General features: G+C 35.2%; 2 protein-coding genes across 3 annotated transcripts in view; both read right to left on the bottom strand.

Moving 5' to 3' along the window:
* Positions 1-17563, bottom strand: part of LOC136038078 (signal peptide peptidase-like 2B) — a 132452-nt gene that overhangs the window by 97896 nt on the left and 16993 nt on the right. The gene's annotated exons all lie outside the window — the stretch shown is intronic.
* On the bottom strand, positions 240-1830 carry LOC136038079 (rab GDP dissociation inhibitor alpha-like). Its single transcript, XM_065721077.1, has one exon. The coding sequence runs from the start codon at positions 1708-1710 to the stop codon at positions 385-387; it is 1326 nt and encodes a 441-aa protein (XP_065577149.1). The 5' UTR covers positions 1711-1830; the 3' UTR covers positions 240-384.

The raw sequence follows: 17563 nt of genomic DNA, 5'->3' as shown, positions 1-17563 counted from the left end.
AACTAATATGGCGCATAACGACCTGCGCGCGCGGGAGGGCTTGGGGGGTGCGCGAAGCGCCCCCACCAACTAGGTGTTGGGGCGGCGCGAAGCGCCACCCCAACAGCTAGTTTATATATATATATAGATAGATAGATGTCACACGCTATAATGACCGTGTGTGGATGCACAGGTATCGAATTTTGGTTCGAGCTATGGCTGTTAAACTTAAATGTTTTCAAATGTTAATGCTTGCAAAATATAGTCTGCTAATCTTTGGAAGATGGCTGGCACTAATTCAAACTTAAAAAGAATAAATCTAAATTGATCTTGCCCAAACAATGTTGAATCATAAATTATATAAACTTTATATTCTTTTTTAAACTTCTCTTTATTCTTCTTCTCCTAGAGAATATCATTCTCTATTCCTCTTCCCCACAGTATATCAAAATCTTCCCCAGTACCACGACGGAAAATATCCAATACATCCAAGCAAGTAGTCTCAAAATGGGTAGTAGCATCATAAGATTGTGAAATGAATAGCTGGGAGTCAGTTCCGTCTTCTTTTGGCCTGTAGTAGTCACTGACTCTTACAATTTTTTGTTTAAGTGGTCCAAGAAGCACAAGAGCAGGCCGAATTTCTGCTTCTGGGTTGGCTGTTTCCACCTTTGTTGATACCGTTGCAATGAACCAGCCTTTTGGTGCCACTTGATTAGTATAACTTACTACAGATATATAAATATCCGAGTTCCTGTTGACCTGTCTCTGGGGTATTATGAGCTGTGATGATAAAGCATCCTTTGTGCCAGGAAGTGGGTGGTCCATTAAGCAAATGCAATGGATAACCTGATAAATTTTTTTTGATTTGCCAGGAACAAAGCTGGGATCACAGTACACCTGCTTACATCTAGCTGTCTCTCCACCAGAGCGTACTCCAACAGCTTTACCGTTTTCCATGATAATTTCGTCTATTGGTTTATCTAACATGTAAGTTCCACCATAGATAGCGCTCAACCGAGCAAATCCTTGAGGGAGTTCACCCAAACCATATTTTGGATAAAGGTATGGAGATTTGCCATAGCGATCAAGAGACGCTTTGTACAGTTGAATTCTTCTCAGAGTTTCTTTGGCAGGACGTTGTAAGTATGAATCGTCTCCATGTAGAGCTAGGGCATGACCAGTAAACTCTGCAATATTAGCATTCAATCCAAAATATACAAACACTTGATGCATAGTTGCCACCTGCGGATTTAAATCCCTCCAAGTTGTAGGGTCATTGTCATCCCAATTTTGGACGTAATTCAAAAAATTTCGGAATCGTATCATTTCCCATAAACTCATGAGATCAGACCTTAATGCTTCTTTTTCAGTAGCAGGTACTTTATGAATTTGCCCTTTCTGGTATACATATGATCCCTCAATTGACTTGAATTCCAAATACCGTATTGCTCCTGTGTAAATAAGCATTTTAAAAAGTTGGCCGTTTGCCATTAAAAACTTAGGGATTAAGTCGACATTCCAGTCTTTCCCTCTCCCAAAACTTTTATCAGGTGCCGGGAGTCCAAATTTGGCAAATAGCTCTTGAAGAGGAGTAATTGAAGCAGATTCTCGACCATAGTATTTGTTACTATCCATATGAAGAACTTTTTTCCCACTTACGCTCAGCATTCCACTCAAAAAGCATTCTTTCAAACCAGTTCCAAGAACAATGGCATCATATTCTTCATCCATTTTTTTTCAGTCTTATTATTAGTCAATCAAAAACGTTATGTTGCTAATGTGGTACAAACATGGTAATTTTCCAAAACGGGGAAGTTTACTAGAGATTACCTCAATGAAGATGATAAAAAAAACAGTGGCTTAGGCAAGGGCTCATAATAATGAAAAAAAATATGCATTTGTAGCTTTTGCCCTTAATAATTTAAATGCTAAAATAAAATGCAGTTTCGACAAAACTTAGGACACTGACGTCATCACACAACCTAGTAATCTACAAACCACGGTCCATAGTAGCCAAAAAAAAATATAAAGATTGAACATGGGTAAGTCCAACTCCTTATTGTAGTTTTTCAGTTTAATTTGGTCCCAAAATCGGTTTGGAGTTGCTGAAACAATAAAAACTATTTGATGTTGCTCTTGTTCATACCAGTAAATTCTAACAATCCAGGAAGTTGGCAAAGTTTTGTTGCTTCGTTTAGTTACTGCACCAAAGTAACCTATCTGAAGGAGGTCAAACTTACCCCATAGTCTGGGGTGACACTGACACTCCTCCCAGTAAATTCTATGTATGCAGAGATAAAAATTGCGTCACCCTAAGACAAGACAAATGATACCTCTATGAATGACAAACCATACAAAACAAAAACTGTTGTTAATAGTTTATACGTGCCTCAGTGGAACGCACGTTTTCACCTTACAATGGGGAAATTCCGACCCCATACATAGAAGAGGTCTCTGAGTGGTATTTTTCAAATTATTAGCGTAAACATGAAAAAAGTACACCATACTTCAAATAATGTGAGAAAAAATTGCAAACTCCAATTAGTATCAGTGAAGATATTTTCTTTAATTTTTGCTAAAAAGTAACCTTTATTGAAAGCAGTAACAGTACACACCCTAGTGTGGTTCTTGTAGACTGACGACGTGCCGAATTTGGGAAGATGGTTTAGTGAAGGGACCTGCTCCAGAAACACTCAATGGTCTGGCAAAGATGTATGCTTCTTCAACTTCGTCAATGTCATTTTTTTCGACCAGTCACATGAATAGTCGGCTAGGCTCAGGCAGCCAAGATATTTTATACAAACAAGGTCAGGAGCATCAACCACCTTTCTGATATACCAGCCGTGTTGATACCGTTTGGTATCATATGATACTGTATAGTACTCATTTAACTCTATGGTTGGCTTATTTTCCTCCTCTTCTTCATTGTCACTACCAATGGTATATCAGATGTCCAATTGGTCAGTTGAGGAACCCAGTGAGATGTCGGAGTCTTCACTGGAAAGATTCTTTTTATTTTTCTAGTTCAATTTTGGCCTGAGAGTCTTCTCTTTGCTTTTCCTTTTTAATTCTCAAGCTTTTCTTTTCTCTTTCTCTCTTTGTTCAAACATTCTCAAAGCATCTACAAATGTGATTACTTTAGTTTCTCAAGCAATTCTCTGCCTACTGGGTGTTCCTGATGCCAAAGCATCAAGAGAAGGGCGGTGTGCTGAGGCTAAGAGAAATTCTTCTAATGATTTCGCATGCGTGTCCATCATTTTTGGACTAACCAACACTGAAATAGTAATGTGATCAATTACAGCATTTATTATGGTTGTCACTCTCTTTTAGTTCTGAGTCACTATTATTTTTTTTTCAACAAATTGTTTTGACTTGACAGGATCAAACTTTGTCTTGTCAATGTTGCAGTTGACGCGTGCGGGAACAGCAGAATCGCGAATTCCTGCAGTTTGAATTTTTTTAAATCAGTAAAGGGGTAAGGTAAGTCTTCCAGATCTGGAATAAAGCTTTCACGAGTCCTTGTTTTAGTAAGACATCACCTGGGTGTGCTTGTTGCCAGTTCACGAGCTTCTACTCATAAGATTATTTCAGTCCTTTATTTACTACCCTGTCAAGGGACTGTGGAACATGAGATGCATAGGCAGGCAACATGAAGATAAGGCTATTTTCTGAAGCGAGCTCCATCAGAGCCAAAGATAGAAGTGCTTTTCCTTTCACCTGAGACTTTAAAACAGATGTAGAAGAGGTCCACCATAATCCATCCTTTCTTAGTAGCATCTGGATGGTCTTTAATGGGTCGCGATGAACTCTAATTGCTCCTCCCTGAGAAGACTACCATTAGTGGCCATTAATACATGCAAGCACAGTTGTGTTTCCACGTCCATTGCCATAAAATTGCGTATTGCTGGGGATCTTTTCAAGTCAACGTTTTTAAGATAATAAGGGCCAGGACAAAATGAATTTTCGCCCTAGTTTTTTTAATATTCTGGTTTTTGTCAGCTCTCATCCTTCAAAATGTCAAGCTATTCTCCTTTTTTTTATGGCACTTGGGATCTACCAAGTGACATATAGCAATCGCAAATTCTGTCACTCTGTCGGTTTCTATGTCAGTCTGCCTGTCCTAGTTTTGCTACTTTAGGCACTTCCAGGTAAGCTAGGACAATGAAATTTGGCAGGCGTATCAGGAGCCAGACCAGATTGAATTAGCAGTTGTCGTTTCCCTGATTCAACCATCTGGAAGGGAGTGGGGGGACAGTTAAATTAGAATAATTAGAAATAATGAGCTATTTTGAACTTACAAATGGATGACCGGATCTTAATGAAATTTGATGTTTGGAAGGATATCGTGTTTCAGAGTTCTTATTTTAAATCCCGACCGGATCCAATGACATTACGGGGAGTTGGGGGAGGCCTAAAATCTTGGAAAACACTTAGAGTGGAGGGATCAGGATGAAACTTGGTGGAAAAAATAATCATAAGTCCTAGATACGTGATTAAAATGACCCGAACGGATCCGCTCTCTTTGGGGGAGTTGGGAAGGGGGGAAGGGTTAATTCTGAAAAATTAGAAAAAATGAGGTATTTTTAACTGACGAAGGAGTGATCGGATCTTAATAAAATTTGATGTTTGGAAGGATCGTGTCTCAGAGCTCTTATTTGAAATCCCAACTGAATCCGGTGACATTGCGGGGAGTTGGAGGGGGACCTAAAATCTTGGAAAACGCTTAGAGTGGAGGGATCAGGATGAAACTTGGTGGGAAAAATAATCACAAGTCCTAGATACGTGATTGACATAACTGGAAGGGATCCGCTCTCTTTGGGGGAGTTGGGGAGGAAGGGTTAATTCTGAAAAATTAGAAAAATGAGGTATTTTTAACTTATGAAGGAGTCATCAGATCTTAATGAAATTTGATGTTTGGAAGGATATCGTGTCTTAGAGCTCTTATTTTGAATCCCGAACGGATCCGGTGACATTGGGGGGAGTTGGGGGAAGGGGAGAACCTAAAATCTTGGAAGACGCTTAGGATGGAGGGATCGGGATGAAACTTGGTGAGAAAAATTAGCACAAGTCCTAGATACGTGATTGACGTAACCGAAACGGATCCGCTCTCTTCGGGGGAGTTGGGGGGAGGGGAAGGGTTAATTCTAAAAAGTAAAAAAATGAGGCATTTTTAACCTATGAAGGAGTGATCGGATCTTAATGAAATTTCATATTTAGAAGGACCTCGTAACTCAGATCTCTTATTTTAAATCCTGACCGGATCCAGTGTCATTGGGGGGGAGGCGGAAATCTGGGAAAACGCTTAAAGCGGAGAGATCAGGATGAAACTTGGTGGTAAGAATAAGCACAAGTCCCAGATATGTGATGGAAATAACTGGACCGGATTCGCTCACTTTGGTGGAGTTGGGGGAGGGGGAGTGATTTGGAAAAATTTGAAAAAATGAGGTATTTGTAACTTACGGACGGGTGATCAGATCTTAATGAAATTTGATCTTTAGAAGAATCTTGTGCTTTAGAACTCTCATTTTAAATCCTGACTAGATCCGGTGACATTGGGGGGAGCTAGAGGGGGAAACCAAAAATCTTTGAAACTGGATATCTTGGGAAATGCTTAGAGTGGAGAGATTGGGATGAAAGCTGATGACAAGAATAAGCACAAGTTATAAATGCGTGATGGACATAATTGGACATATTCAACCAGTATTTGCCTCGTTCAACTGAAACATTTCTGCATCCATAAACGTTTCAGCAATGGAAACAATTAACCATGGCCCACAGTAACAAAAATATAAAACCAAAAAAAATTACAAATTGGAAAAAAAGCCATTTCTTGTTTATTTATCAATGGTAATTATTATCCAAATTAGTTTTAGTAGCAAAATATTACATTAAAATCAATTTGTTTTAAAATCAAAACAGAAAGTGTTCCATTGGAAAAGCCATGGGCAAAAACCCTAAATAGAAAACTTACAGCCTCTTGACTTGAAAAATGAAGATTTTTTTTTTGCATTGGTAGCACTGAGTGTTTTTTCTTTCTTTTTTTCATCACAACCTGTAGAAACTGAAAATCATATAGAGCTTTCTAATAGTACATTTTAAAGGAAAATACTGGATTTAAGTTCTGTTTTAGTGAATAAAACATATTGCTGCAGTTGCAGTGGTAGCTACAACCTAGTTTACAATGAACAATACCCCATAGTAAATAAAAAAAAAATTAAGTAAAATCTATTTGAATAAAACTGAATTTTCATTATAATAAATGGCATCATATTCGTGTTACAACATAAATGACGTTATGATAAACTACGCAACTGAAGTCAGTTGCAATAATATTAGGCTTACAACTAACATCACTGGGACCAAGAAAATATCAAGATTTCCAAAACAATAAATTGTATTTTAAAGGGTATCTTTGGTAAAAGTGATGACAACGTAGTTGGTTCTTTACTAGATCCTGCCAAGAGGATCATTCACTTAACATTAATTTTCTTCATAAAGTATCATTGGTATTTGGAGTTTCAGCCAAAACTAGATCATTGATTTCGATTGGGTTTTGAATTTGAGAAATTATTTTAATACAGTAAAAAATAATTTCTAAACAAATATCTCATTTCTTAGATATTGAGCCAAAATATTCATTTAGAAACAGATTATGATCCTTCTTACATGAAAAGTTGGAAAAATTAATTTTTCTCAGAGCATCACAAACCTTAGGAGCAGCTCTGCCCAAAATAAATCAACTTGCATTAGTAAGATCCTCAAGGACAGGAAAGAAATTATATGGAAAGTATACATTGACCTTTCATATTCACATCTTCATATTCTTGCAAACAAAGAGCCAGTTTGGGAGCAATGGGGTAAACATTGTATTGGTCTTCTTCTATTCAGCAAAAAGAATATATTAGTGATAAAGTTTCATTCTCTTACATTGGGTTTTCAAATCAGCAAGGCTCTTTTTTCTCCTGCCAAATTTAAAGCTAAGACAGGCAGATAAGTTTTCTTAAGTATAGTAGAAATAGAGTTGTTGAGCAATACATTGCCAAAAACAAATTTAGCTAACAAAACACATAAATGTAATAATTTGGTTAAACTTTCAAAAAAAAGAATGAGATACCCAATTAGTTAGCTAATTCTACTGTATAGGCTATCAGAAACTGTATTGACAGCTAAGTATTTGGCTACTTCAGGCTGAAAGGTATACACAGGTAATAAAATCAATATATATATATATATATATATATATATATATATATATATATATATATATATATATATATATATATATATATATATATATATGCATATATATATATATATATACTAGCTGTTGGGGTGGCGCTTCGCGCCATATATATATATATATATATATATATATATATATATATATATATATATATATATATATATATATATATATATATATATGGTATTCAGATCTATACCTCATGATTCTAATGATTGCCCTTGAGCTTTGTTGATGGTGATTGCTAATCGACCATTCCCTGTCCCGGTGTCCCGGTCGTCATTTACATCCCCCTGTTTCCCCCGGTGTCCCCGTTGTAGTTGTGTCCCTGTGTCCCGGTCGTCATTTATATTCCCTGTGTCCCGGTCGTCATTTGTATCCCGGTGTCCCGGTCTGTATATACATTCGTTTTTTAGTTTTGTTTTTCTCCTTTATTTTTTTCCTTTTTTTTCTTTTTTAGCTTATTTAGATTTTTAGATTTTTTAGTTTTTTTATTAGTTTTTATTTTTTTTTTCTGTTTAGTTTTTTTGTCCCGGTCGTCATTTATATCCCCCTGTTTCCCCCGGTGTCCCCGTTGTAGTTGTGTCCCTGTGTCCCGGTCGTCATTTATATTCCCTGTGTCCCGGTCGTCATTTGTATCCCGGTGTATTTTTTTTTATTAGTTTTTAGTTTTTTTTGTAGTTTTTGCCTTTTTTTAGTTTTTTCAGTTTTGACGTCACCTGATCCAGTTTTTTCAGGTGACGTCACCTGATCCACGATCCACAGATCCACAGACAACTTATTTTTATATATATAGATAGTTTTTTTTTTTTTTTACTTATGCCCTGGTCGTCATTTATACTCCCTGTGTCCCGGTGCTTTGTTGATTGCTAATCGAACATTCCTTTTGTCCTGGTCGCTTTCTCTTTGAGTTTCGTCATTTATTTTTTTCTTTTTTAGTTCTTTTAGTTTTTACCTTTTTTAGTTTTTTTTAGTTTTTTAGATGAAAATTTTTTTTAGTTTTTTCCTTTTTTTCTTTTTAGTTTTTTATTGGTTTTTACCTTTATTTTAGCTTATTTTTCAGTTTTTTCCTTTTTTTTAGTTTTTTTTTATTTTGTATTTTTTTTAGTTTTTTACCTTTTTTTAGTTTTTTTAGTTTTTTTAGTTTTTTAGCTTTTTTACTTTTTTTATTAGTTTTTAGTTTTTTTTTTGTAGTTTTTGCCTTTTTTTAGTTTTTTCAGTTTTTTTTTAAGTTTTTTATTGGTTTTTACCTTTATTTTAGCTTATTTTTCAGTTTTTTCCTTTTTTTTTAGTTTTTAGTTTTTTTTAGTTTTTATCTTTTTTTTAGTTTTTTTAGTTTTTTTAGTTTTTTAGCTTTTTTATTAGTTTTTAGTTTTTTTTGTAGTTTTTGACTTTTTTTAGTTTTTTTAGTTTTTTAGCTTTTTTATTTTTTTTATTAGTTTTTAGTTTTTTTGTAGTTTTTGCCTTTTTTAGTTTTTTCAGTTTTGACGTCACCTGATCCAGTTTTTTCAGGTGACGTCACCTGACCCATCCATCCATCCACAGACAACTTATTTTTATATATATAGATATATATATATATATATATATATATATATATATATATATATATATATATGCATATATATATATATATATGCATATATATATATATATATATATATATATATATATATATATATATATATATATATATATATAGCCCCCCCCAAGCCCCCGCGCGCGTAAGTCGTTACGCGCCATATTAGTTACGCGCCATTGTAGTTGTGTCCCTGTGTCCCACCTGTGAATATATATATATATATATATATATATATATATATATATATATATATATATATATATATATATATATATATATATATATATATATATATATATATATATATATATATATATATGCAACATTCTTCGCTGTCCAATTGTCGCTGCATATAAATAGATTGTCAGGATTACCGACCCTCGAACATGCAACGTACAATTGTCCATGGGAAAAACAATCAGTATTAAGATCTATACCACATTTTTCTAATGATTGACCTTGAGCTTTGTTAACGGTGATTGCAAATGCTAATCGAATTGGGAATCGCAATCTTTTAAATTGAAAAGGCAGATCCGTTGGAATCATGGGAATGCGAGGAATAAGAACAGCCTCACCCTCAAAAGGCCCTGTCAAGATTGTGGCCTCTATTAGGTTTTCCATTGTTTTTTTTACGGCAAGTCGCGTGCCATTGCAAAGCTTTGGTGGGTTGATATTTCTTAACAGTATTATTGGTACGCCTATTTTTAGTTGTAGCACGTGTGGTGGAAACCCTGAAAGATCCACGGAATTTAAAAATTCAGATGGATAATTAACCACTTCATTTGGTTCCAAAACTGTGTTGACTGACTTGTAAAGGACTGCCTGGTCTCGAATCTTGGTCAAAACAATATTGTTGATTTCGTGGACGTCTATATTTTTGGGTGCAAGAATCGCTCTTTCACTTAGCCATTTATTATTTTTATAATTGTTTAGAATATTCGGAAATACTTTTTCAATCAATTCATTTTTGGACGTCACTAAATTACAGAATTCAGCAGGTAGTTGTATACGTCCTGAAATTGAGTCTACTGGGAGCTTTCCGTTTCCAATTGCCAGCAATTGATCTGAAAATGTTTGACCAGAGTCATCGTTTTGCAATCGGACACGCATATTTGTAGTTAATTTTAATGTTTTTACGTGTGCCCATAAATTAGAATTTTTCAGGCAAGCATTCATTTCGTCTGCAGGGGTTGATCTAGGTATTATAGGTAATGTTTGCCTGAAATCTCCCGCAAGCAATATTAATATGCTGCCAAAGGGTTTCGAATTTCATCCCAAATCTTTCAAGCATTGATCCAGAGCCTCGAGTGATTTTTTGTGTGCCATTGTGCACTCATCCCAAATAATAAGTTTGCATTGCTGCAATACTTTACCCATCCCAGATGATTTGGAAATATTGCACGTGGGAGTTTCTGTAGAATGCAAATTCAGAGGCAATTTCAAAGCGGAATGAGCAGTTCTTCCACCAGGCAGCAATGTTGCGGCTATTCCGGACGACGCAATTGCCAACGCTATATCATTTTTTGATCGAATTGATGCCAGAATCAGTTTTATTACAAACGTTTTACCAGTACCTCCTGGCACATCCAAAAAGAAAATTTCTCCAACGTTGTTATCGACACAATGCATTATCGTATCGTAAATGTCTTTTTGTTCCGACGTTAACTTGGAAATGTTATTTTGTGCATACGACAATAGATCACTCGTACTGTAACTTTGTTCACGATCCAATTCTACACATGTCGAAACAGCAGCGATACGGTTAGGTGAAGGCATTCCCAAATCCTGAAGAGGTTTGTTTGCCATACATATGCACAAATCTTCTATAATAACTAAAGTGTAGTTATAAATTTCTGATGTAAAATCAAAAGTCATATCTGACATCTCTAACTGTTTTCGATGGAGTATATCTTCGGACATTTTTGACTTATATTTTTCCCACAACTCTGTAGGAGCTGATGGAGAGCAAGTTGTTAAAATGATGCCAAACAATGCACGCATTTGACTTGGACTTGACGTTTCACATGCGTCATTGATGCAGTTATCCCAGTGTTGGTAATTCTCCAATAAATTCAGAGCTTGGCATGCACTACGGTAAGTGTCATGTATAGTACCGTTTACAGTTCTCAAATACTCAAAGGATGTCGGACCGGATACATTCACCAAAAGCTGGCGTAGAAAGAAGCATTCATGTTGATTGGGGTGAACGGTGTATAGTCTTCCTATCGTGGTATCTTTGAAGATGGTAGGTTGGCCGTCGACTGACTTACCGTGTTTTCGACGTTCAAATACTTTATTTTTAGTATTCCACGTGTAATACGAAGGCACTTCAGTATACAGCAGTTTTTTTGCAAAAGAATCATTTTTGCAAAGCGAAAAGAAAGCAGTTAACTTTGTATCCGGTGGATTCAGGGCTCTTTGTTGCACGTTGGTTTCCGAGAAATAAACATGTTGACCATTCTGTAAATGTACCGTTAAATGAACAACAGCTGGACTACGTTCATGTATCGGAAATGAAAGAATTTGCCAAACAGCTTCATTACTGCTTATGTATCTTCCAGCCTGATATTGTACGATTTCGTCGATATCTTTGATTTCGGGCTGCAAGCCAAAAACTGCCATGTCACTGCCTTTGTTGACGTATTTACATATGTATTTGATTGCCTTTACGGAGTTACAGTATTCAACGTTTATGTGTGCGTTAAATGTTTTTGATAATAATGGGGAATATGGAACAACCCACTGGTTATCTACTTCGATGGTGGTACCGTTACGCTTCTTTATTATTGCTGTTTTACCGCCATCTTCAGTAGATCTTCTTCTATATTGTGGGTAACCATCATTGCCAGTAATTGTGTTGGATACTAAAATTCGAGGATATTGCTTTGTGCACCTTCATTGGCCATGCATGGTGAATTTTCGTTCAGTACACCGCAAGGTCCATGTATCATATTTTTTACAATATTATCATATAACCCCTTATCGACATTTTCATCAGGTATTTCAGCGGAAATCACATCATAAATTTCGTTTGAAGTAATTTTATTATGTAGCCAGATTAGTATATGTGCGTGTGGCAAACCTCGTTTTTGCCATTACACTGAGTACATCCAGCATTGCACTGACCCAAACACTTCAAGTTTTACTTTTGAGGAAGTTTAACCTTTCCTGAGGCGCAACACATTCCCATTGTTTCACCATTGAATTTCAAGGCCTTGCAATAGGGACAAATTTTAGACATAGTCCCGATTTGAACACATCTACTCAAGCTATAATCATCGACTGGGATGTACCTGAAAGCCAGGCGATAACTTTCAGGTTGCTCTGATTCCTTGGCATGCTTTCTTTTCTTACTTTCTCTATCAGCAGCAAGCCTGATTTCTTGCTGTTCTTGTGATTCCTCGGCATGCCTTCTTTTTTCTCTTTCTCTTTTAGCAGCAGGTCTGGTTTCATGTTGCTCTGGTTGTTCCTCGGCATGCCTTCTTTTTTCACTTTATCTTTTAGCAGCAAGTCTGGTTTCGCGTTGCTCTGGTAGTTCCTCGGCACGCCTTCTTTTTTCACTTTCGCTTTTAGCAGCAAGTCTGGTTTCATGTTGCTCTGGTAGTTCCTCGGTATGCCTTCTTTTTTCACTTTCTCTTTTAGCAGCAAGTCTGGTTTCGCGTTGCTCTGGTAGTTCCTCGGTATGCCTTCTTTTTTCACTTTCGCTTTTAGCAGCAAGTCTGGTTTCATGTTGCTCTGGTAGTTCCTCGGCACGCCTTCTTGTTTCACTTTCTCTTTTAGCATCAAGTCTGGTTTCGCGTTGCTCTGGTAGTTCCTCGGCACGCTTTCTGTTCTTTCTTTCTCTATCAGCCTCAAGCCTGTTTTCTTGCTGTTCTTGTGATTCCTCGGCATGCTTTCTTTTCTTACTTTCTCTATCAGCAGCAAGTTTTTTGGCATAAACTCTTTGAGCATCTTCCTCGACTGTTGCCATTGTAAGTTCATCAGTCATTTTACAGTTAAACATTAATAGATTTCTCCATGAACAAATGTCTTAAATACCTTTAATGACGTCACCGTCATAACAAACATGACGACAACTAACTTCATGACGTCAGTCGACACACAAACGTGAAGTCACTCGACAGACACACACACACACACAGACAATATATATATATATATATATATATATATATATATATATATATATATATATATATATACTAGCTGTTGGGGTGGCGCTTCGCGCCACCCCAACACCTAGTTGGTGGGGGCGCTTCGCGCCCCCCCCAAGCCCCCCCGCGCGCGTAAGTCGTTACGCGCCATATTAGTTACGCGCCATTGTAGTTGTGTATATATATATATATGTATATATGTTTTTAACTACGTAAAACTTGCGAATATACAACATTCTTTGCTGTCCCATTGTCTGTGCATATAAATAGATTTTCAGGTTTACCGACTCTTGAACATGCAACATATAATGGTCCATGGGAAAACAATCCGTATTCAGATCTATACCTCATGATTCTAATGATTGCCCTTGAGCTTTGTTGATGGTGATTGCTAATCGACCATTCCCTGTCCCGGTGTCCCGGTCGTCATTTATATCCCCCTGTTTCCCCCGGTGTCCCCGTTGTAGTTGTGTCCCTGTGTCCCGGTCGTCATTTATATTCCCTGTGTCCCGGTCGTCATTTGTATCCCGGTGTCCCGGTCTGTATATACATTCGTTTTTTAGTTTTGTTTTTCTCCTTTATTTTTTTCCTTTTTTCTTTTTTTTCTTTTTTAGTTTATTTAGATTTTTAGATTTTTTAGTTTTTTTATTAGTTTTTAGTTTTTTTGTAGTTTTTACCATTTTTTTAGTTTTTTTAGTTTTTTTTTTACTTATGTCCTGGTCGTCATTTATACTCCCGAAATCTAAATAAACTAAAAAAGAAAAAAAAAAGGAAAAAAATAAAGGAGAAAAATAAAACTAAAAAACGAATGTATATACAGACCGGGACACCGGGATACAAATGACGACCGGGACACAGGGAATATAAATGACGACCGGGACACAGGGACACAACTACAACGGGGACACCGGGGGAAACAGGGGGATATAAATGACGACCGGGACACCGGGACAGGGAATGGTCGATTAGCAATCACCATCAACAAAGCTCAAGGGCAATCATTAGAATCATGAGGTATAGATCTGAATACAGATTGTTTTCCCATGGACCATTATATGTTGCATGTTCAAGAGTCGGTAAACCTGACAATCTATTTATATGCAAAGACAATGGGACAGCAAAGAATGTTGTATATTCGCAAGTTTTACGTAGTTAAAACCATATATATATATATATATATATATATATATATATATATATATATATATATATATATATATATATATATATATATATATATATATATATATATATATATATATATATATATATATATATATATATATATATATATATATATATATATATATATATATTCACAGGTGGGACATAGGGACACAACTACAATGGCGCGTAACTATTATGGCGCGTAACGACTTACGCGCGCGGGGGGGCTTGGGGGGGGCGCGAAGCGCCCCCACCAACTAGGTGTTGGGGTGGCGCGAAGCGCCACCCCAACAGCTAGTATATATATATATATAAAAAATATATATATATATATGTATATATATATATATATATATATTTAACTATGTAAAACATGCAAATATACAACATTCTTTGCTGTCAGATTGTCTGTCCATATAAATAGATTGTCAGGTTTACCAACTCTTGAACATGCAACATAATAATTGTCCATGGGAAAACAATCCGTATTCAGATCTATACTGCATTTTTCTAACGATTGCCCTTGAGCTTTGTTGATGGTGATTGCTGGTCGAACATTCCCTGTGTCCCCGTCGTCATTTATATATCCCCCTGTGCCCCCGGCGTCCCCGTTGTAGTTGTGTCCCTGTGTACTGGTCGTCATTTATATTCCCTGTGTCCCGGTCATCATTTGTGTCCCGGTATCCCAGTCTGTAATCTCTCTTTTAGTGTCCCGGTAGTCATTTATATTCCCTCTGTCCCAGTCGTCATTTGTGTCCCGGTCTGTAATTTCTCTTTGAGTGTCCCGGTCGTCATTCATATTCCCTGTGTCCCGGTCGTCATTTTTGTCCTGGTGTCCCGATCTGTAGTGTCATCTTATAATGATGTCATATACAAAGCCTTATCTTCTATATATATAAAAATAAGTTGTCTGTCTGTCTGTGGATGGATCAGGTGACGTCACCTGAAAAAACTGGATCAGGTGACGTCAAAACTGAAAAAACTAAAAAAAGGCAAAAACTAAAAAAAAAACTAAAAACTAATAAAAAAAATAAAAAAGCTAAAAAACTAAAAAAACTAAAAAAAGGCAAAAACTACAAAAAAAAACTAAAAACTAATAAAAAACTAAAAAACTAAAAAAACTAAAAAAAGGCAACAACTACAAAAAAAAACTAAAAACTAATAAAAAAAATAAAAAAGCTAAAAAACTAAAAAAAAACTAAAAAAACTAAAAAAAGGTAAAAAACTAAAAACTAAAAAAAACTAAAAAAAAGGAAAAAACTGAAAAATAAGCTAAAATAAAGGTAAAAACCAATAAAAAACTAAAAAAAAAAACTGAAAAAACTAAAAAAAGGCAAAAACTACAAAAAAAACTAAAAACTAATAAAAAAAGTAAAAATAAAGGTAAAAACCAATAAAAAACTAAAAAGAAAAAAAGGAAAAAACTAAAAAAAATTTTCATCTAAAAAACTAAAAAAAACTAAAAAAGGTAAAAACTAAAAGAACTAAAAAAGAAAAAAATAAATGACGACACTCAAAGAGAAAGCGACCAGGACAAAAGGAATGTTCGATTAGCAATCAACAAAGCACCGGGACACAGGGAGTATAAATGACGACCAGGACATAAGTGAAAAAAAAAACTAACAAAACTAAAAAGAAGGTAAAAACTACAAAAAAACTAAAAAGAAAAAAAAACTAAAAACTAATAAAAAAACTAAAAAACCTAAAAATCTAAATAAACTAAAAAAGAAAAAAAAAGGAAAAAAATAAAGGAGAAAAACAAAACTAAAAACGAATGTATATACAGACCGGTACACCGGGATACAAATGACGACCGGGACACAGGGAATATAAATGACGACCGGGACACAGGGACACAACTACAACGGGGACACCGGGGGAAACAGGGGGATATAAATGACGACCGGGACAAAAAAACTAAAAAGAAAAAAAAACTAAAAACTAATAAAAAAAACTAAAAAATCTAAAAATCTAAATAAGCTAAAAAAGAAAAAAAAAGGAAAAAAATAAAGGAGAAAAACAAAACTAAAAAACGAATGTATATACAGACCGGGACACCGGGATACAAATGACGACCGGGACACAGGGAATATAAATGACGACCGGGACACAGGGACACAACTACAACGGGGACACCGGGGGAAACAGGGGGATATAAATGACGACCGGGACACCGGGACAGGGAATGGTCGATTAGCAATCACCATCAACAAAGCTCAAGGGCAATCATTAGAATCATGAGGTATAGATCTGAATACAGATTGTTTTCCCATGGACCATTATATGTTGCATGTTCAAGAGTCGGTAAACCTGACAATCTATTTATATGCAAAGACAATGGGACAGCAAAGAATGTTGTATATTCGCAAGTTTTACGTAGTTAAAACCATATATATATATATATATATATATATTTTTTTTAGTTTTTTTTTAGTTTTTTACCATTTTTCTTTTTTCGAATTACTTTAATCTATTGTCAAAATATTTCGAAATATTTATGCAATTTCCAGTTTTTACATGACAGAAGATGACTTAAAATGACAGAAGAAACAGCCGAGGAAGCTGCTCAAATAGTTAATTCAAAGAGAAATTTTAGTATAAATCCTACAATGGCAGAAGAAACAGCTGAGGAATCTATTCAAAGGGTTAATGCCAAAAGGCTTGCAGCTAAAGAACGCAAAACCGCGCAGTTAGATGAAAATCCACCTGGACAGCAAGAGTCAAAACGTATCAAAACTGAAAATGATAGCAATGATGATTGGGTTTGGGATTTTGACTTGGATAAGGTCATAAATGCCTACCAGATTTTAGTTAAAAAAACAAAGGTTCAGCGATATGTATTTCATAGTGACACTGAAAAATAAAGAAGAAAAAGAAAACTGAAAAAAGAAAAAAACTAAAAAAAAAACTAAAAAAAAATTAAAAAAAAGAGAAAAACTAGAAAGAAAAACCTAAAAAAAAATAAAAAAAATAAAAAAGAAAAAAAACTAAAAAAAGCTAAAAAACTAAAAAAAAAAACTGGGAATTGCACAAATATTTCAATATATTTTGACAATAGATTAAAGTAATTCGAAAATCTTAAAACAGACACCTAAAATTTGAGGTTTATTATAAATTGTTGGAGCTTTAGCATGCTTGGCATGTAAAGATTTTTCCAAGTGTCAATGTTAGAATGAACATTGACAAAATGAAGAAAACAAATCAATAAAAAGAAGAAACTAAAAAAAAAAAACTAAAAAGAAAAAAACTAAGAAAAGAAAAAACTAAAAAGAAAAAAAACTAAAAAAGAAACTGTATTTATATATATAAAAATAAGTTGTATATATGCATGTTTGGTTGTTTAGAGGTTTGCATTTGATGTCATTATAAGTATATAAGGCTTTGTATATGATGTCATTATAAGATGACAATACAGACTGGGACACCGGGACTCAAATG

Source organism: Artemia franciscana, chromosome 17, assembly GCF_032884065.1.
Source record: "Artemia franciscana chromosome 17, ASM3288406v1, whole genome shotgun sequence".
Classification (NCBI taxonomy): Eukaryota; Metazoa; Arthropoda; class Branchiopoda; order Anostraca; family Artemiidae; genus Artemia; species Artemia franciscana.
The sequence above is the reverse complement of the archived record's forward strand: the minus strand, read 5'-3'. Positions and strand labels throughout refer to the sequence as shown.